Source organism: Strigops habroptila, chromosome 4 (assembly GCF_004027225.2).
Source record: "Strigops habroptila isolate Jane chromosome 4, bStrHab1.2.pri, whole genome shotgun sequence".
In the NCBI taxonomy this organism is placed as follows: domain Eukaryota; kingdom Metazoa; phylum Chordata; class Aves; order Psittaciformes; family Psittacidae; genus Strigops; species Strigops habroptila.
In genome coordinates this window covers 12,267,231-12,289,603 of record NC_046358.1, presented here as the reverse complement: position 1 = coordinate 12,289,603, position 22,373 = coordinate 12,267,231, and the positions used below count along the sequence as shown (strand labels likewise).

The 22,373-nt window shown below is 43.4% G+C and overlaps 1 protein-coding gene across 5 annotated transcripts in view; it reads right to left on the bottom strand.

Moving 5' to 3' along the window:
* The window catches only part of MAP4K5 (mitogen-activated protein kinase kinase kinase kinase 5), a 68,234-nt gene extending 47,197 nt beyond the window's left edge, over positions 1 to 21,037 (bottom strand). For 3 of the 5 annotated variants that reach the window (XR_003991251.1, XM_030484902.1, XM_030484903.1), the window contains exon 1: positions 20,136 to 20,895. Coding sequence is in view for 4 of the 5 variants with exons in the window: in XM_030484902.1 (XP_030340762.1) it covers positions 20,136 to 20,243 (108 nt within the window). In the remaining variant the exon portion in view is untranslated. Of the gene's footprint in view, positions 1 to 20,135; positions 20,896 to 20,949 lie in introns of those variants that run through there. The other 2 variants (XM_030484901.1, XM_030484900.1) reach the window with 2 other exon arrangements.
* Between the last annotated feature and the right edge of the window lie 1,336 nt (positions 21,038 to 22,373).

Sequence of the window (22,373 nt, the reverse complement as noted above, 5' to 3'; positions counted from 1 at the left end):
TTAACACTTGTAACTCTAGTAAAATGAGCCCTAAATCACTCGGGCATCATCGCCAGAGCTAAACTATATTATTTTTGACACACAATTTGATCTAATTAGGCACTGTGGCATTCCCCTTTTGCTGATCATCTAGGAGTTACAGGAGCCTAAACCAAACTATTTCCTTCTGACTCTGACAAACATGCAGAGTCTTCTGAATGTACGAAATCTAGTTAAGAGGTAGATTATAGAAAACCAAGGGAAAACTGGGTTAGGTGAAATTGATTTCGGGCAGTTAAAACAAGGATGCAAAGCAAATTTGACCCTGTGGACTGAAGTGAAGGAAGCCTCTACAGAACAAACCACTCTTCTCTTGCGTATGGATAAGAAGTCATCTTCATTTAACAACAGGTAAAGCAAGAACTTGAAAGATGAACCCCTCAGTCTTGTCAACACTTAGTCAAGCTTACAAATCAGGAAAGGCTTTCCAGCCAGGAAAAAACAAACCAACACCAACAATAATTGGCCTTTCAAAGTCCTATAGTGCTCAGCCAAGAAATGGGTGTCAAAATGCATGCCAAAGACACAACTATGACTCAACTGAAGTCAAAGAAAACCTGAAAAAACTGTACAACAAAACCAAACATTTGAAGCAACAGACCAAATCACTGAACACAGAAACAGACAGTTATCTGCTAACTACAAAGGAAACCTTCACCACTTCTTAAAGTACCTTCCCACTAGAGGTGTTTTTAGACCACGGCAAAATCATCAGTATCCTTCAACATTCAGAAGCAGCATGCATTCAAGCATGGACAAAGGATTAGGACCTCTCTGGTACTGCTACACCTGACGATACCACTATGAAACACAGATGTTACTGTAAGGGACCAACCATACACTCTACCTTGGTGAACCCAGAGAACCTGCACTATCCATTATTCTATCCACAAGCAGCTAAGCTGCTCAGATAAAGGAGACTGCATGGTTTCCAGAAGATCAGCTTCATTTCTAAAGTACAAGGATCATATTTCCTTACAGATATTCCTTTTCCATATAAGCAATAACTGCCACTGCTACTGTTATACTGACACCTGAAGGAATGGATGTAGCCTGCCAAAGGTCTTTGGTAGGCAGACTGCTTGGCAGGGACTTAAAAGGTTGAGCCCAGAGGAGATAACTGCAATTACTGGCTCTTGGCTCTTACACTCGATAGGCCACAGAGCTTGACCAAATTGTGTCCTGCTGCTATCTAATATTACCATTAAGTTCTTGCATATAATCTATAGCTTGGACATGGACTATTTTGGGTTTCAACCATCAAACTTTGCTGGAATACAAATCTCTCCACTGAGTTGGTATTTATGAACTAAACACATCAAGTTATCTGAGCCACTTGCCCTAAGACTCGTTTTACAGTATAGTCTTCCAACCAAACACATTCTTGAGTTGATGACACCAAGACCACACACACTACTTCACTCCTATCATGCCAGCATAAAAGGCAAAAATACTGAGTATTTCCTGACACTCAGTGTCCTTGTTTGGATGCTCACAGATACAGGAACTGTATTAGATCGTCAGTCTAGACAGTCATATCGCAAGCATGTAGCAAATGACCCAAATTGCTTTCCAAGAGACGTCACCTGCTCACAAATGTGACTGATGGCTTTTGTTCCTTCATCTCGGATTGCACCAGCTTTACACAGGTACACATATCTCTCTCTGCTGTAACTCTTGTTTTTTAAACTTTTCTCTTACAACCCTTTCTGTCAGCTGAAAACTTGATCAATAATGAATTACTGTTATCTTGCACATCATTAAAAATGTAAGGAGGCGAGCGCTAAAAACTGGTTCTCTGTGGTACACACCTAGACTTAGATATGAGAACTATCAAATAAGGATTTATCAAATAATTTTGAGACATTAGTTGAAGAAATTCTCAATTGATTTCCGATGGGTGGCTACAATTTGCATTGTTCTACTATTTTAAGAAAGGATTGTGTAGTATCAAGGAAGTCGCAGACAGGAATGCACTACACCAACATTGCTGGCTTTGTGAACCAAACCTGACATTTTACTACAAATATCCAAATGATATTTGGGGAAAGAAAGAAAAAAAGTTCCTCATGATTTCCCTGATGTGAAAAATTAGTTAACAATCTACCAATTTGTTTTACTGATAATACTACTTTATGGGAGAGAGGGTAATTGAAGTAAAGCTAAGAAATTATAGCTGTCCTCGTCATCTTGTTTACATTTTTAAAGCCCAACAGCAAAATATCTGCCTCCTTCCTGTCCCCTGAAGCTTCCTCGTAGTTCAAGTCTTAATTCAAAATTAGCTGGAACCAACCAGAGGCTGGGGGATGCCTGCACGTGAAGTAAGCCAGACCTGACAGTTAAGAAGTGTAGCTTGTTGTAGATCAACACATGTTCTTCCAACCCAGGCACAGTGTCAGTGGTGTGTCCCAATGCCACACTCAAAAACAAGAGACGCACTATTAGTAGGACTGGGGTTTTGAGGAGTTTTACGATACTATACACAAAAAAAGTCATCAGGTTTTTCCACTGAGACTTAACTTTCTTCTCAGAACTTCATCAAAAAGCTGTTGTGGGACAGTGAAACCCAACATGACACCTGGGGAAATCCCTGTGTAAAATGCTTCCCACTGCACACCCAAACAATGCACAAGAGAAAAGACATTTTAGGTAGGACACTTTCTGAGCTAATGACCAGAAATAACCCAGAAAACTGGATTCAGAACCAGTTAGGCACTCTGCAGTTTTGTTTCATTTATTTTTAAGAGTGCAAGCCAAACAGTTTCACGCCAGGGGATCTACAGTCCTAAGCCACGTGAGATGGTCAAAAATTGGAGAATCATTTCACTTGGACATTTGAATCCAAGTTTATGTGCTCAGTCTCTTTGTTCAGCCACTTTCCCCTTCAACGCTGAGGAACAGGAGGAGAAGATTTGGATAACAGTATCACTCTCTCAGCCTCCAAGTTAGTATTTTCAAGTTTCATGATGAAATCCCCTCCTTGCCCTAACGTTTTGTCTGACCTCCAGTCTTGGATTAACAGTCCAATTCACCAGAAGAGCCACTTGTTTAACTCTGTCTTCATTTAACCTAATTGTAATTGCAGCTCCTGTGGCAACCCTCCCAGGCATCCCCATCTTATCAAGTCCTCGCCAAGCTTCACTCATTAGTGACCACGACGTTTTACAGTTTCAAGGGCTGCCTGCTTCTTCTCAGTTACTGTATATACCTTCAAAAGGTACCCTGACCTCCTTCCCAGAGACTGAAATAGAAGTTTCTCCTCTGCTTTCTACTTTCTAACCTCTTAAACTTTATAACTCTTAACCTGCTCTATGCGGTTTTGAAATTCCTGTTATGCTGTGTTGTTCTTTCCATATCTCACAGTGCCATCAAACAGATCCTTAAATTCACCTACCTACGTCTCCGAATTCACATCTACTACTGCCTAGAGCTCTCAGCCAACTAAAGTGACACAAAGAAATGTCTCTCACATGGGCTGCTCTTAATCCATGAAAACAGATCCCTTTCTTACACACAGGAGGCACAGTAGGTTATTCAGTTGCGATTAGAAAAGAAGAATCAAAAATATTATGGGCATTATAGGGGAATAAAGATACCTGGTAAGGATATCCAAACAAACCAAGATTACTGTACATAGGTACCAGATGGCAGGGGCACAGAGACCTAGAAACAACGGATGGGATCTTGAAGATGCCACCACAACCAGTCCATCTGTGCAGTAAAATATCAAGCAACTGCCACAGCCATGAGTTTTTCCAGATGAGGATTTGGGTTTCACTTTGTCATGTATTATCCCTCTCCCATATGATACAAATGCTCCCATGAACATGCTGCATTCTCTTACATAACATTGCTTCAATTTTTTATCCTACGCTCAAACTGGTCATACATAAAGATGAGACATTTCTGTGACGGAAGGACTTACTTCTCAAGACAAGGCCCCTGTGAGAACTGTTGTTCTCAGCACACAAGGAGAAACTCTCAAGACCAGCTCAGGGGTCCTGAGGTCTTCTACTCTGCTGCAGCCTCCGCAGAGACCTTCCACGAAGGACAGCAGGTCCTCAGAGGGCCTCAGTAACTCTAACACAAGTTTGGGGTGTTTCATCATTTGCTTGAGGTTTTTGTGAACACACAAGCAAACATCTATAAAAATCAGAACCCAAGAGCCAGTATTTAGAAAGCCAACAGGAACTGCCAGACTGGATTAGGTTTCTGATCTGGCCAGTTTACCATTTTCCCTCAAGTAAGCAGCAAGTGATGTGTTAGGGAAAGACTTGACCTTGTTGGATCGTGACCTGCTGGTTAATAACAAAATTTTAATTACATCCTAACTCAGAAGTTCAAATAAGTGTTCCTAGTGTTTATCATAATTAACTGTACAATTTTGCTTACTCTTATGATTTACATAAATCAATCTGTCAGTTTCTAAAAATGCTTGTAAACAGAGCTGGAAAACTACCAGGCAGCTAAAGCAAAGAACAGCAATGCTGGAAATACTCTTAATGAATGGAAAGGAGAGGCTTCTACTTCTGAAACACCATCTCTTTACCAGGGGAGTTTAACACCCAGACGGTATAGTTAGGGATTCCTAAAAAGTCAGTAATATGTAACCACAAAGATTCTCAGAAAACCCAGCTTAAAAGCAACAAGTTAATCCCCATTTTGGGTGCCTAGAATTGCTATCCTTCACAATAGAAGGAGAACACAACTTTTTGTGGTCCTGTACATTAGGAAAGCAGTTTTGTAAAAGAATCCAAACTCTCTGAAAGCTCTGAGTAAAAAATGCCCTTGAGTATTTGCAGGTAAATGTTAACCCTTAACCAGAAGAGGGCAGTTCTGACAGCTCACTGCTGAACACTATCTCCCAAAATGCTCACCTGATCAGCACCCTGCTCAGAGCATGAGAAAAAGGCTGACATTTGCTCCGAGCGGACCCAGACTCTGTGCCAGGAAAGTGCACAGTGGGAGAACTGCTGTACAGGCCACAGAGCGGCTGCAGAGCTCCTCTGCCTGGGCTCCAGCCAAATCCAGTAGCTCCCACTATTGCTCTCCAGTTTCAGACTGACTAGCCTGCTGGTTCCTGTCCCAGCACCAGGCAGCACACCCTACAAGCACCCTCTGAAGGCTCGCAAGAGTGGTATAGGACCCATGTATTTTTTCCTGCATTCCCCTGTATCTTACCTGCAAGACACATGCCTGTACCAAACTCGTAAGGTGCAATTACTGCAGTCCTGTTGGGCTTCCCCCCTGCCTCCTCCCCACCCCTATATATACATTAAAAAAAAAAAAGCAAAACAAAGACAAAATTTTCCACAGCCCCATCCTAAGAAAACCTAAACAGAGTACTGGACTGAATAAAGGCCCTCCTGCTCAGTGCCAAGAGTATCTCTGTAACAGATGCTGAACACATTTTTCTCCTTCATGCAGTAAGGTCTATGGGTGGCTTAAAAACATAGAAGGAGGAACAAGAAAGGATAGCTTAAAAAAAAATAATAAAATAAGTGGGATGACTCTGCCAAATATTAATGCAAATCTTACTGAATGGGCTGAGATTTGTGCCAGACAGAAACAGCTCTCCTTCCCATTCCGAGTTCTCACGACGCTCCATTCATCACTCGAGGTGTGCCAGGGCAGCTCACATGTGAAGCAGATGTCTAGCTAGTCTTTGCTGCTGGAAAAGGATAGCTAACGGTGATTTCCAATTTTCAGGGCTGTTTCTCTTTTAGGAGGCAGAAAGACCCAGAAGCAATTGCTCACCCCACAACATTCCAGCTGGGTTTCTGAGACGGAGAGCAGTACCAGGCTCCTTTATAGTGAAATGCAGAGAGGCTTTCAGAAACCATTTCCCTAACAGAGACTTTATAGATTCAATACACTAAAACAGAACAGCCTCGTACAACCATCACCATTATGACTTTTTGGAATAAACCAAAAATAAAGATCCACATGCTAATTTTACTTTTTATACATATTTTTGAGTTTCTTGTGTCAGCTAGCTTATACTGCAGCAGTGCTACTAAAAGAGACATCATTTTGGATATCACAGCTGAATACTGTACAAAGACAAATATTGATTTTGTGGGTGCCCTCCAGATGGACAATGCCAATCCTTGTCCATTGGAGGATGAACACATATCAGTACAAAGCAGGAGGCAAACTTCACAGCTGTCACTCCCTATTTCCACATTTACAGCACTTGCAGTTTCCCTTATTGAATGGGAAGAACCCAGAATACACAAAAGTACTAGGGTTTAAATAATTCCATATTAATACCTGAAACCCACTGCAGAAAGATCTGTGACTGGCACTCCTAAGCACAGCTAAAATGCAAATAAGGCTTAAATGCATTTACTTTTACTGGCACTTGGTGAAATTTAGATAGTTTATCTCTTGCTGAGAAAATTGGGAGGAGGGAAACCTACCTTTCACTCACAGACTTCAGACACTTTCTTACTCAAGGCCAATTATCTCAAGCAATAAGGGATTAAAAGCTCATTAATTATGTTAGGCCAACTCCTTTTATTCCAGCACAGAAAACGAGACTAAGGGATTTGTACAAGCAAAGTGGCTTTACAGATCTCAGCAGCCATTAAAACATTTACTTCTCATTCCCAGAAATAACCACTGAAGGACAAAGACCTATGGCAGTAAGGATAACAATAATAACAAAGTAAAGATCAGTGCAAATCTTAACAACATTTATTTAGAGAAAATAAAAAATAACAAAAGAAGTCAACTATATGCTTCCAAGTAGAGGCTGATTATTCTCCTTTGAAATTTTCTTGGCAGATCATCCTTCACAAAATAATTGGCAGGATCCTTCCAAAATTGAAAAGCTAAAGCTAGAAATAAACCCTGACCACAAAAGTACAATTTAGCAACTAATGGAGCACAAAAGAGACAAACAAACAGCACATGAGGGGAAAGGAAAAAAAAGGAAAAAAAAGGCCCAATTTTGACTCGGAGCAAATCACCAGCAAAAAACAAACCAGAAAAGATCCTTTTCAAGCTACAACTATCTGCATTAGATTGTTTGGAAGAGCTACTAGAAATATCTAATTTTCCTGATAAACAATATACATTTTTGAACATAAGATCATACAAATCAAAGGCGGCTCATGAAGCTGCTAACATACTTAAAATTGAGCAGATGCCTAACAGCTTTAGGGCCAAGGTATAAAATAGAGAGAAGAAGAAAAAGAGGTAGATACCTTCAAATGGATTATTAAACTACAAATCAAGATGGATTTTAAAAGGGTTTATTCACCAAAATAAAGGAAGAATAAATGCAAAGCAATTTTATTTTATTCCAATGTTGAATGCACAGACCGTGACGCAGGAAAAACCCCCACAGTATTATGGAGTACAAATTCAAGAAGCATCAAAAGATCATGTATTTTATCAGCTGCAGGGGAATTTATTTATTCCTTAGAGATGAAAGAACTAAGAGAGGTGTCAACCAAAATATTTGAGGAAAAGTATCTGTGTCTCTTTTCACTTTAAAAAAAAACCAAAACCCCCTGGTTTTTAGGCAGGGAGAAAACAGTTTCTGAAGGAAAAGGCGATGGATTGCCTTGGGGTTTTTTGGGGAGGGGAGTTGGGGGAGTTGTTTTGTTGTGTTTTTCTTGGGTTTTTTTGGTGTTGTTTTTTTTTTTTTTAAGCCACTTGTGTTGCATTAAAGAATTTAAGACCACCATCTTATTTTTTTGATACCAAAGAAAAAGAAATTTTTCACTGCTTTGCAACCAGGAGCTAAGTGACACACAGCAAGATGCGTCTCTTCAGAAAGGCAGAACTGAGGAACCACTGCTGGCATTTTAAAGAACAGCAGAAACTGCAGTTCCAAGATTGCAACTCTTATACCATCACTATCTGCATGCAACTTCCTAAAACACCAGAAATACTTTTGCACATACTTTCAGATTAGTCATAACAAAATACGCAAGTGTATGCATTTTGCTGGGGGTTTTGTTTGTTTTATTGAAGTTATTTTGCCTAGAATTGCCAAGACATGTGCAAGCTCATTCCGACCTATGGAGTACTTGCGCAAACCCCTCTAGCTTTTCTTGTCACTGACAGGCTCTTCTGCAGTACCAAGCCTTCCCAATCCAGGGTACAAATTATATTGACTCCTTTTCCTTATTGTAATTTATCTGATAGAATCTAGAGAGGTGCAGGTGAAAAACACAGGTTTGAGTAGAAAAACCTAACTCCAATAAAGCTATTCAGTAACTGCCTCCTTAAAATTTCAATTCCTCAGAGATGAACACACAGTTACAAAACTAAAAGGAACAAGCCATAAAGTTGTCTTAATGAAGAAAATAGGTCTGTGTGCTTTGTTGTTGTTATTATTAAATAAAACAGCAACCAGAACAGAAAGAATGAATAAAAAAGCAGCTGTGTAAATCAAAGAAGTTAAAAGAAAATTAGTTCAAAATAGGAGCACGGAGATTCTTTTCCTGTCCTAAGTTTGCACATGTACTGTATCAATTTTCATCTTCTCGGGGTGCAAGATGGGTAAGACAATTTCGTCTCAATTTCAGATGTATACACATACTACAGTGTGCCTGCTTCTTTCTGACTACTGGGACAGTACCACTGCTCAGCTGTTTCTACTAGAAAACCCAACATTTATTCACAATCTTAATTTTATATCTTATGATGATGAAATAGCAATAATATTTCTAATTCTGTAGGCAATTAAAAATCACAGCCTGAAATTCTGCTGAAATAAAAAGAAATGACATTTTAGTAGGATTTTTTAACAAGGAAAATTAGAACTCTTTAATATGCTAGATACATGAGAAAGGTCAAGTATAAAGTATGTTTTGCACTTATGCTGACTAAGAGGGAAATATGCTGCCATTTCATTACAGATGATAACTTTCATGATTTTGCAGCTATCTTATCCTCTCACACCTTATTTTTAGCCAAAATCGAGAGAAAATAAATTGTTTTGATTCTTTTTTTAAATTGTTTTCTCTGTTTTGAGTAATCCACTCATTTAAATGATGTAACTTGAAAATAAGCAAATTTTTTTCTACAGCTTAATCTACAGCAAACACTGGTTTCACTTCAGTAGCCTGGTTTCAAGCACTTGGCCAGTGACTTCCTCACTTTACTGGTTCAACTTTCTTTAAAACACGGACCAAAAACATACTGCTCAAACAATATGCATGCTACAAAAATTACAGTATTACAGTAAATTAGGCCTGATGATTTAACTGGAATTTTAAAGACATATTTTTTAATTTTAATATACTTGACAACATTTTCCATCTTGCCTTTTTCCTCTTTGTTTCTAATTGTTTTCAAACTTTAAACCTTTGCTTGATCCCTGGTGGACCTTCGGGGATATTTAGGCAATGCTCCTCCATCCCAGGAAGCTGCTCAGCCTGACAATCCACTCTCTGACTCTGCAAAAGCCTCCAGTTCCCACCCCCAATAAATGTCATTCTCTCCCTTCAGCAGATGTGTGATTTTCCATGGACCAGCCTTCCTGAGCCAGACACCAGTAAGGAATGTGTTTGAGAAAGCTGGAGGAAATCACGATCAGGACTCTGCACATCATGGCTGCTTCCTCATTCCCCAAACCATCCCTTTTGATAACTTCGTTACATATACAAAATTTCCTCTTAGCATGAAGTTGTAACACCTAAGTGCTAATTCAGCTGCGCCATGCATTCAGTCCACAGCATCCTTGTCGTCCTAAGAATGGCTATATTGGAGGTTTGATGACCTGCACACCCACTTAGCAAAAGCAGCAAGCCACAGGACCTTTAAAAAGTAAAACATGACCTATGGGTTGTTTGGTTTGGTTTTGTTTTGGTTTCTTATGTAAGACAGCAGCCAAAATACAGAGAATGACCGAAAAAGCAATCACGTAAATCAAAAGAGATTATAGCCACATCCTTAAGTAGAAACCATAAGCTGCCACTTGTAATAATAGATGTACTACAAGGTCTCTGCAAGACATGGTATATCCTGCAAGTATATTCCACCTGCAGGAAGCTTAAGACATTGTTATTGCCATTCTCTGCACACAAATAGAAAACACTGAACTCATGCAACCAAAGAGCAACCACACAGGGATCACATGTGAATTTCACTTCAAGCTTCAGAAAGCTTCCCGTAGCTAAATAAAATGATACACATGGATGAAGTAATGAAAGCAGAAACCATGAGAGAGTAGGCGGGCCAAAGCCAGAAAGTCAAGATGAACTCAACATCCACCGAGACTGCATCCTGGGGAAAGAGAAAGCCGGTAAGTAAATAGCCTGGCACCACAGCTGCCTTAGGGCTAACCAAGCATGGCTGGCAGGCAGTAGCTCACACGCACTTTCCACACACTGCCAGAAGCACCGAGGCTCTGAGAAACATGGACAGCAACTACTTCACCTCTTTCAGAACTTCACCATATAACGCTTTCAAGAGAAAAGCCTGTCCACCTCCTCCTCCACCCATACAGGAGCTAACTTTGCTGCTCAAGCCAGCACAGTCCGTCCATACTCAAGACATCCCAGTGCAGGATTTAGACAAACCTCAACACCCACCGAATGAGAAAAAGGAAAAATTTATGTTCATGTATTCTAAACAGGTAGTTGCTGTGAGTGCTGAAGCAATGGCAGATCATAAAAGGTTCTCATGATCTCCCTACCCATCCTCCTTAGTCCCTTTGTCCCCAGTTTGCTATTACGAGCCGATTTTAAAAAAAGACTCTCTAGACAGGAATTATTTGGTGAAGTTTTAAAGGCACTATGTTAATCAAAAAGTTAGTCATACCTCTTCACAATTAACCAAGAAGCACAGGATCAGACTCAGACAAGTGCTTTAAATTTAAATGCAGACATGCCTGACAAAACAAAACAGCATTATCAGAAACCACTTATCCTGTCCAACTACTGACCCAGACTCCTAAATATCATGCTGGTGAAGGTATTTTGACTATCCAGATACACTTCATCCAGCCTCAGAAACCCTCACCCCTCATGAGCTGCTAACATTACAAAAGCGATGCCCACACAGCTGAGCTAGCTCAGTTCCCTCCCTCCACGTACCCGATGATTACCCTCCCCTGCAACAGAAATCACCCTTTTAATGCAGGGGACATTTAAAATGGCAATGTTTCTTTCACAAAAGCAGTCTTAAATGAAGAGGTGTCAGCTGTTTAAGAAAATCTATCATTGTATTTAAATTAACATCCCCCCCCCGACAGGCAACACAACTGTGGGTACCTGCAAGGGATACATCAAATATTCCCTTAGGCCACTGTAGGCCAAGTGCATCCGAAGAAAAATTTCAGCTGCTGCCATTTTCAAACCTCTTGTAAATACAACCCAAATACCTGAAGCTGTTAATCACTGGAGAGCAATGAACTCATGACGCATTGCTTCCTGTTAAATGATAATTTTTTAAGTTTTATCAATACAAAGTACACCTTTAAAGGACAGTACGGCCCCACCTTTATTCTTTCTACCTACCATGTTTACATTTCCGTGCAAGACTTTACCACCTATCCTCCCTTAAGATTAATGACTAACTCTCCCAAACATCTTTGGGAGTCTCATGACTATAATTCAACTATTATATGCATGCCTGTTATGCAGTGAGTTAAGGCAAATGTAACACAATTCTACACTGCTTCAATAGCAATGACCAGCAAACAGCCATACACACAGATGAGAACAGAACAACAAAAACACCCAAACCAGCTTCTCGGGGTGAACAATCACATTAAACATAAGAAGAAATGATGCCTTTAATGCTGTAGATGAAAGAGCTATACAAAGAAAGTTCAATGATTTCTCACCAATAAGCCAACAGAGTCCCCCTGCAACGACCTCTTCACTCTGTGAAGAAAAACAGCACCTGCCTTTCTGAAATGTCTCAAAATCCACTTTTCAGCAGGCTGCAAATCCAGCTGTTCATACTAACCTGAAAATGCATTTCATTCAGCCAAATATTCCTCACCTCTATGAAAACATGAACCTTCCATATACACTATATTCATATGAAAGACACAAAAATAGACTTGAGAGAAGAGTAATCCAACATGCCAAAATATCAAACATGGCATGAAAGACGCCATTTTGATGGATCAGTTCAGTAAACACAGTATTTCTGGCCACCAGAACTGTGGGTCAGCTCAAAGCTCTGAGGGGTAACCCTGACTGCATCTTGCATGATCATTTCACTCTCTTCAGGAGCAGAGAAGTCAGCATAAACATATATAGCAACACAAAGGATAACAGACTAGGGAAAGCACTGGAAGAGGCTGAGGCTTTGGAACAAAAGCCTTGGCACTTCTTATTTTCCCCTCTGTTGCAACAAATTTCACATTTTTTTACTGCCTGCTCATGATGTACTGACCAGCATCTGCTGAAACCCTATCTTAGTATCCCGCTGTCTCAAAAGTGAGCAACTGTGAGATCTCTGTTGCTAAATGCACCAGTCCCGTAATTTGGCTACCTCTTGACACAGCAAAGGAACATGCCATCCTGTGCCACACGGCTCTGCTAGTGGTCACTGACTCAGCGATAAGATGCTAGCCCTTTCCATAATGCCCCCACCCCTTTCTAATGTTTCCATGTAAGCAAGCCTTCTCCTGAATCTCTTTTCTTGGGATTTGATAGGGGCAGGATGGAAACAGCACCCCCAAACCAGATTTGCCCCTGACCTCCAGTCCCGACTGAAGGAGAAGCCAGGAAGCACCTCCTTTGCTCACCCTCCTGTACATTCTTTTCACCAGAGACACACTCAAGCTGTGGCTTCTTGGCAGGGCATTCTCCATCCACCACATGGGAAGGTAAGCTTCGGACGGATCTTCAAGCAGCTCAGAAGGTCTTTGCAGACACTATCTACCATGCTGGATAAAATTAATTACTCTAACACTTCAGTGAAGGAATTTGGAAAGCTAAAGAGCAGGATGGAAACCTGTCTGTACCAAACCCTGAAATTTTCCCCCAGTCAATGTAGAAGGAAGAGCAGTTTATGCCACCGTGCATGAGGAGCTCAGACCTACATGTGATGGGGACATTTCCTGTGGGCCAGCTGCAGAGAAACATATGAGCAGGCAGATCTAGGTCTCAAAACAATGCCAACAGGCTAAATATCCAGCAGATGAAAATACTAATTTTGCAGAGCTGGTTAGGTGGGAACGGAGTCAAAAGGTGTTTGGCTTTCAATGGAGCTGCTCTGCTATTTTGATAAACAGAAAGGACTCCAATTTTTCAGACAAGCCCCTCTTGAACAGAGCCCCCACATGAGAAAAGGCAGAGGGAGTGGGAGATAGATGTCAAATGATGCTAGATGGTACTGCCTGTGTAAACCTGCCCTCCAGTCTAGCAAACCATAGCGTGGAGAAAAACATGGTGGTACGTAATGTAGAGACCCCTTCGTTATAATTAGACAGATTGAGTTAACCTGTCAGGAAGATTACTATCCTTGGCTAGGACAAAGGGAAGTTCAGACAAATTATCTCTCCAATACCTCTTCCATAGGTATACTCTGTGACAAGATTTGGGGAAGGCCTGGTGGAGTAAACTGTCTTGTCCTGGTTTTCAAATACAGTCAGCATCAAGTCTGCTTTATTTACCTAATCCCATTAAAAGCAAGGTAGTGTCTGGTTTTACAGATCACAAATGCAAAATCTTGAACAAAATACTCTGCCCTTCTCATTGACTGCTGTGTCCACCAAACCCTGCCACGTGTTGCTAGAAATCCTTCAGAAATTGGGAACTATTCTAACTACTTGAAGAAATACAAAATCTGAAATTCTAGCAATATGGCAAAGTGTGAGAAATCTAAAGTATCAAGGTTACCTTGTGCTGAATAACAATTTTCATGAATAGGGAGATCCACCCGTTTTGCATTGTCCTCAAACAGCATCACCTTGGTTTGATGCTGCCTCTTTTTGTTCACAGCCATAACCAAGAAGCCAGGTGCGAAACATGAATAAAAGCAGCAAGCATATTTATTTTCCCAGCTGCAGAGTGGTCAGATAGTTGCTGGTGTCAGCAAAATATGCTGGCAAACTCTGTTATGGCCTTGCTAACAGGAAGAGCTATTCTCTTCAATATGGATGATCCGTGTACTTCTACCACAGACCTCTGCTGATGGAACTGGGAATCACTCAGACACCTCACACTATACTCTTAGATGCATTCAAAGTTATGCACTGCCAATGCAAATGACCATGGCATCTTCTGGAGACAAAGATGAAGTAGATATTAACATGCAAATGTTCTCATCTTTGATCTATCCTTCCTTCTCAGAGATTTCCTCTGGTGTTGGGGGGGTGGATAGTGTGTGTTTCAAAGGGGATGCATGACATGCACTATTCACTTCCTCTGAACGGGTATCTCACATCGAAACACAGCTCTGGGGTGGAAGGCAGAAAACGCACAGGTCATATAAAGTACCTCTTGTGTTTGACACTGGTCTCCAAAAATGCACACAACAGGCAGGGAACAAAAGAACATGGTCTGCTTAACCCCTTCCTGTGCAAGACCACAAGACATCTCCTTCACTGACTGTACCACAAAAAAAAATTAGGAATAACAGAATCATCTACCTAGCAGAATGTCTCCTGAAGGATGAACACTGGACAGCAATACCGCAAGTGAAGACTACATCAGAGATAAGGCTGGTACCAATAGGACATTAAATTCAACAGAACAGACTCTCAGTTCCTTGTTGGCTTAAGAGGTGTTGGGTACAGCCTTCATACTAGCTGATGGAAGCACAGTGAAAGGTTGCTATCACTCTTTCTTTGGCTCCTCTGAGGACGTAACCCAGGAGGGCAACTCCCTTCAAAAGAGCTGGAAAAGATAACAGACCTTAAGATTCTGGAGACTACCTTCTTTTGGAAATGAGACAGGGAGAAACGGACATTGGGAGAAACACTCTATTCCCACCACAGAACCTACAATTAACAGAAAATTAATGAGCAACAAGAGGTAAAATTTAAAGTCAAACAGCTTTGAACGTTCCACGACAAAGCCCAAATGCTTAATAAGTAAAACAAAACAAAACAACCCACTTACAAAGTTTACAAATAGAAAAGCACAGCTCTCCCCAACTCCTGAATATCTTAACAGAGTGCCCCTATGCCACTGAGCATCTTATTTCTCAGCAATATATATACTCCACTAACTCTATCCTAAAAGAAAAACATGCAATTTCCCAGAAGAGAAACTGCACAGCAACAAGAAGAAACTCAACCGTTCTGGTTTGATGCCATTCTAAACACCCTTCATATGGAAAAACAAGAGTAGGCAGAGTTCAGGCATGGCTACAGCAAACACTGCTAACCAGAAGGCTTTGATCTGGAGAGGAAGAGTGAAATCCCCAATGTGACAGATGTTTCATGGTAATTTATATGTGTAAGCAATGTATACTCACCAGGGACAGCAGTGCTGAATTGGGGATGGCCAATCTAATCAGCCTGCAGCTACCAAAACACATTCATGTAAAGTTGGTATTAAAACAGAGCCTTAACACTCCATTCTTAACCCGCTGACTTTTAGTAGAACGCTTTACCCAGTAAGTTCTCATGATCTGTGAAATTAGACTGACATTAAGAATTACTTTCAAAATATCAAATGCAGGTTCTCAACAGCCCTTGACTGCACCAGAAAATATACTCCAGAGCTCTGGCAATAAGGCACTGACCACAACGCAGGGCCAAAACCTGACTCAAACTGGACAGAGACCCACTTCTATAGCAAACCTAAAAACAAAAACACCAACCAAAAAAAATAACCCAACAAAACCAAACAACAGAAAACCCAAACTTTTTCTCTCCCTACCCCCCCCATGTATTTGAGCAAAAGAGTCTGTGTGCCACAATCCAATTTCATTGCTCATTATTTTCCTGCAGCAGCACTCAGTGGCAAACCAGTATAGCTTTCTTCTAAGTTAATGCCCTTTTCTCGTGCAGGAGATTAAAAGAAAAATCCTAAGAGGAGAGACTGAGCAGGTGACTCAAGAAGGAATGAAATTTCCATGATATTGAATAGAAATGCATCTCTTGTCTACAAGTGGTTTCTGCTATTAATTTGGTATGTTTCTCATCCTCTGTGCTTACTTTTAAAGAAAGCTATTGTAGCGCTGTTCACAATCCTGCTTGGAATAAAACAAAACAAGACAGCTTTAGAATTGCTGCACAAGATCATATTTGATCATCACCTCTGAGGGAGGACAGACATCCAACTATTCATCCCGCAGAAGCAGCCTGCAGAGGGCTGAGCACATACATGATCCTTCAGCTCAGATGCCAAAGAAGAGCATTCAAAAAGACAGTCTACATAAAATGCCCTTTGTTCCTCTTCTCCAAAATCGAAGACTAGCTAAAACTCTGTTTGGGGCACTTCCATTAAAAAAAACAAAAATTCAAGTCCTGTGTACTTGGGGAAGGAGGCAGAGTATGTAGCAGTGAGTGGAAATCTTTTGTTCTGCAGCAGTCAACAGGCTGACAGTGAGGGTACTCCCAAGAAGACTTAAAATTTCTTTTTATGTGCAAGCAGTGGTAACCCCACATCTCTCGCCATGACACAGGGCATTATTTCCCCCAAATCTCTCCACCAAACCTATTCCGAGTCACTAATAAATACTCAAATAAAAAGCCCATGCAGGAGACGAGCAGGCTTTAAGCAACCTCATGGTCTAGTGGAAGGTGTCCCTGCCCATGGCAGGGGGTCAGAACCAGATCATCTTTAAAGTCCCTTCCAACTCAAACCATTCTATGAAACCCCAGTAAAATACAGCTAAAGTGAACTATCACCAATCAATGTAGTGCTTATTTTCTACGTCCTTCGGGACATCAACATCTACCATATACATATAATGTAACGACTTGATGTTCTGATGTAACCGAATCCCGCAAGCTAACCAGAACAGGCCAGTCTTACACTATTACAGGTACTTCCAGAAAATATCATGGGCTGCAGAAACACATGCTTATAGAGCTGAGGCTGTGAACTTGTTATCAGAATTGGCCTCAAATTAGACTAAAAGGCCCTACTGAAAAGGTGCAGGTTCACTGACAGCTCATGCTGACACGAAAACCCATCCTGGGAAAGATCTAACCACATGACGGGAGTTTACCTGGGATGGGATGGAATCTAACTGGCCACTTCCTAGTGCTGGAGATTAAATTCCATTTACAGTTCCTAGTGGCTTTTTAAATTTTCTGCTCTAAGATACTGGTCAACTGGATGTTTCTGCATTAACCACACACAAAACATCTATTTCAGCATGACGCTGCAGATGCATGAACAAACTTCCATCCTTTTTAAATACTGCTTTGAGACTTTCATGTCTATGTCCAAGGAGGGCAAACAGAAATCTTGCCAGGAAAGCCAAATTAAAACCTCACTCCTGTAGACTTCACCTTTGCAGCATTAAGAGATACGATGCTGAGGATGCTAATCACTTGGCAGAAAGTGGGGACAAAAAACCATTGTCAGCATATTATTAAGTTCCAGTGAATACCCAGACTGCGTTACTATGGCCTCTTTCAGAAGTCAGTAATTTAAGATAGCTTAATAGAGTGCTTTGAGAGATAAATTATGGTAGGATTTTAATGGAAATTCTACTTCCAAGACTGCTAAATCCAATCTTGGATCTACTTCCACATGCTGTGAATAGGTAAGAAAATAGTTTATTCACAGATGGTTTCTCTCCCACCCTAAACTGCATCAAATGCACACAATCAACCATTGTGTGCCATGTGACAGACAAGAGAAATAAAACCCACAAACACTAAGAAAAACACGTTTCAGTTTTAAGCTTCCATAATAGTAAGGAAAAGCAAAGTGGGTAGATTTTTAGAAAGGCCTTAAATACTCTTCTGTAACCTAATAGCGAGCACAAATATTTGCTTAACCTCCGCCTTCCACATCCAAAAAAGAACCAATTACTCTAAGAGCTACCAAATGCCCCAAGAAGAATTTGAGGCATGAACCACCACCACCAAAAAGCATCTGAGGAAGAGGCAGATCTCCCACAATCAGAAAGGCTGCCTCATTCAGACATCCTAAAGACAACTGTACTGGAGACACTGGTGACTCATTATTAGCGATGGAGCTGAAAAACCACTTGAAGAGGTGAGAGGAAAATTCCATTTTAATTTAAGAGCACTCTCTAGCAAACCTTGCCCGAGCTCTGCAACATAACAACAATTGGATATTCACTAAGAAATGCATTTTATAAACACTACTAACAGCAGCCCTCAGCAAGCACAAGATTTGCTATCTGTGCTAAGAGACTTACCACAGACTAAGAAAAATAAAAGTAAAATGTTTATATGTTAAGTCCTTTCAAGAAGAAAGGTTTACCTTACTTTTAAAATTAACATAACATCAATGACTTTTAAAAATTAGTTTGCTTTGCACATTTGTCATAACAGCCAGTGCCAACTGATTCAGTATTCCCTTGATACAGTTCCTGCCTCTTGCAGGGCTTTATGAAAACAAAGAGCAAACCGGTGACCTAGAAACAAATATAGGCTCTCAAACTCCTTTAAACTCATCAACTTTAGACTTATAACAACGTCTAAAAAGACTGCCAAAGACTTTGATTTCAATTTATCAGGTTGCACCGTGAGAAGGTTCAGGTTTATTCCTGTCTGAAACCGTGTCAGGAATAGAAGGCACATTTTTCATAACCCAAAGAACGGAGGCGGGGGAAGAGGGCTGTGGGGTTTTTTTTAAGGGGATATGTTTACATGGCACAGAGCAGAGCCATGCATTGAAAGCAGCTCCGGAACCGGAAGCTCTATGACATGTCAGCACAGCTCTCCACTAAGTACCAAGGTAATGAGAAGCAGAATATTTCTGTTTCCACAAAGAGCAAAGAGATTACACAAAAATACTTCTCTGCAACACAACTGGTTATTTCTTGTCGTGCTGCCCCGTGCTATGCAGGCATACTCAAAGTAGCTCAAGGTATGCCGAGCTGCTGATTTATGAAACCTGAAATGCCCTTTTAAAGAATTTAATGCTAGATCCCCCAGCAAAGAAGTTGACTGGTCTGTGTAGAGTACTCGGGGGGGGGGGGGGAAGAAAGAAAATTAAAAAAGGTAAATATGCACCATGAAAACTTTAAAAATAACTCCCTGAGGCCGCAAGTAACCATTTCAAAGGGGTGGTGGGAACAAGATCCATCTATAAAACTTCAATTTGAACATTAGCGAAGCGCCCTCCCCCAGCACGAGCAATTACCACTGACTTTCATGTGGCAGCACAACACACCTTTTCTTGTGCAGTTGGTTGTGCCAGTTCTATTTTAAACACACTGAACAGCACTACAAATTAAAACATCACATCCACTCTTCCCATACAGTTGAAAATGCAGATCACCAAACGCAGGCCGAAAACTTTTTAGACTTTACCAGCAACCCAACCCTGAAAGCTGCTGAGCACACCTGACGTTCAGGGAAGGGGCTCGGATGCCCCAGAGAAGCACACAGAGAGGAATGCACCACAGAACTGGTGCATAAAATTGTTTAGGTTGGCAAAGACCTTTAAGGTCATCGAGTCCAATCATTAACCCAGTACTGCAAAGTCTACGCCGTTTCCTATGGCTGTGGTTCCGGCAGTGTGAGCACCCGTATACACCATTCAAGAGTATCCACTGGATGTGCAGTGCAAACTCTACCTCGAGCTGTAACTCCGTCCTAGCTTCTGAAGAGCCTTAATCTGCTTCTGCCTTTTGTGTGCTATTATTAACCTCAGGGATAAACTTGCACCCTGTTAATCACGTGCTTTAACTGATGCACTGGGGGAACAGGTACAGAAAGCAGATATCCTCTACCTTCATTAGCAGTAACGTGGCAAGTATCACCCACAATATCCACCAATTCAAACCTCTACAAAATCAGCGAGGGGACCGGCAAAACAGACCCTTCTCCAACGCTGCAAGTCAATCCTTACAAATAAAAGCATTAGGCAGGGAGGGAAACCTCACGCTTTGCCAGAGATGCCCCGAGTCCACGGGTTTTTCACGCTGTCCCAGCCGGTCCCTTGACGCCCTGAGCCCGGCCCCGCCGTGAGGAGCCCCCCGAGCAGCGCCCGGCGCAGCCCTCGGCCGCTCACCTTGTACACATCGCCGTAGGTGCCGCTGCCCACCCGCTGAATCAGCTCGTAGTCCTGCTGCGGGTTCCGCCTCAGGATATCCCCGCTCGGCCGCGCCGCCGGCTCCATCTCTGGCCCCGCGCAGCCCCCGCCGGGGAAGGGGCGCAGCGGCCGCTTCCCTCCTCGCCCCGCCAACCGGGGGCGCTCCTAGCGCGGCAGCCGGCCCATGGCTCCTGCGGCGGAAAGCGCCTGCTGAGGGGGGCTCCCGGGGCGGGCTCTGGCCCGCGGCTGCCGAGACAAAGGCAGGCAGCGGGCGGTTGCCACGGCCGTTGGCCGCCCGGCGGCGGGGGCAGCGCCCTCCGCAGCCCGCGGCGGCTCCTGAGGCTCCTCTGGGCAACGGGGAAGCTCCGAACCCGTCGGGGAGCAACGGGCCCCGGCAGCTGTGGGGAAGGAGACGCCGGTCCCGTCCCGCCGGCGACTGAGGAGGCGCCGCGGCCCGTCCGCCGCCAGCCGGGCAGCCGCCCGCCTGCAGCCAGGCCCGCAGCAAGGCCGGGCCGGCTCCTACCTGCGCGCCCACAGCCCTTTGTCCCGCCGGAGAGGGAGCGCCGCCGCCTCCTCCTTCTCCTCCCGCCGCGGCGCCGCGGTCCTCCCCAGCCACGGCCCCGCTGTCGCCGCGGCCCCGGCCCCCACGCACGCACGCACGCGCTGCCCGGCCGAGCCGAGCCGGGACGGGTCAGGACGGAACGGTACAGCAACAGCCTCCGCGACGCCGCAGCGCCACGGCGCGACCGACGGCACCACTGCGGCCCGACCCACCCTTCTCCTCCCCTCCTACCGGCCTTCCGTCCCCCGCCCCTCAGCCGGCTGCCGCCCGAGCTGAGCCCGTAGGCGGCTCTGCCGCTGCTGAGCCCCGCCGGGCCGTGCTGGCCGGGGGTGGGGCTCGGGGGCTTCCCGCGGTGCGGGAAGGGTGTGTCTGTGCTCGGTGGAGGCAGAGCCAGGGGTGCAGATGGGCTCTGGTGTGGCTGAAGGCCACACTGCCTGCCCTGAGGTGCACAGTGCAACCCCAGGGCTGCTGTGTCACAGGGCTCATGGAATCACAGAATGGTTTGTGTTGGAAGGGACCATAAAGCTCATCCAGTTCCAACCCCCTGCCAGGGGCAGGGACACCTTCCACTAGACCGGGTTGCTCTAAGCCCTGTCCAACCTGGCCTTGAACGCCAGCTGGGGACCACAGCTTCTCCGGGCAACCTGTGCTAGTGCCTCACCACCCTCAACAGTGAAGAACTTCTTCCTAATAGCTAATCGAAATCTCCCTTCTGTCAGTTTAGAGCCATTGCCCTTTGTCCTGTTCATAAATAACCTTGTCAAAAGTCTCTCTGCAGCTTTCTTGTTGGGCCTCGGAAGGCTGCTCTAAAGGTCCTTCTCCTCAGGGCCTTCTCTTCTCCAGGCTGAAGCAGCCCAGCTCTCTCAGCCTGCCTCCATAGCAGAGGTGCTCCAGCCCGCTGAGCATCTTAACGGCCTCCTCTGGACTCGCTCAAACAGGTCCATATTTTCACTGTAAACAGATAAGCATGGGGCAGGCATGGGTTTTGTCCTGTGCCCCTTGGTTTGAGGCAGGAGGAAAGCCCCCAGCTTGCCTACACCACATATATATATCCATATACATGCTTCTGCCAAACACCCAGTTGAGCTTTCCATCTTTCACACCAGAGCTGTTCCTTCGTGTACACTGTGGCAGGGGTTATTACAGCTGCTGTGGCAAAACTGAGCTTAGCACCAGGGGCTGACCTGCTCCCAGAGCAGCTCTGAGGTGCGAGGAGAAGCAAGAGGAGGATGATGTACTGGGTGAGGGGAACAGGGATACAGACTGGCTAGGACTCCCTGGGTGAGTGAGTCCCCTCCTTTGCAATCTGGATTGCAACTCTGCAGCTGCATCATGTAATCCTTTTCGTGTGCTAATCAAGCACTGTGGTATTTAGCTTTGTGGGCAGCTAGTGCAATGATAGTCACACGCAAATGAACTTGGACTTGTCAAGACTTGTTTCCTTGGGTTCCTAAAGTCAAAAAAGCTTCTGTGAAACTGTAAGATGGAAGGTATTCCATATCTGCCTTTCCTTCTTTGGAGGACTCACCTATGGTCTGTCAAATGAGTGCTAAACAATTTAAGAAACCCAAAGGTGGGGATACAGAGTACAGGAATGCTGGAACTAGCAGTAGTATTCCCTGCACGTAAAATCATTAAGGCCTAAGAGGAGGTGT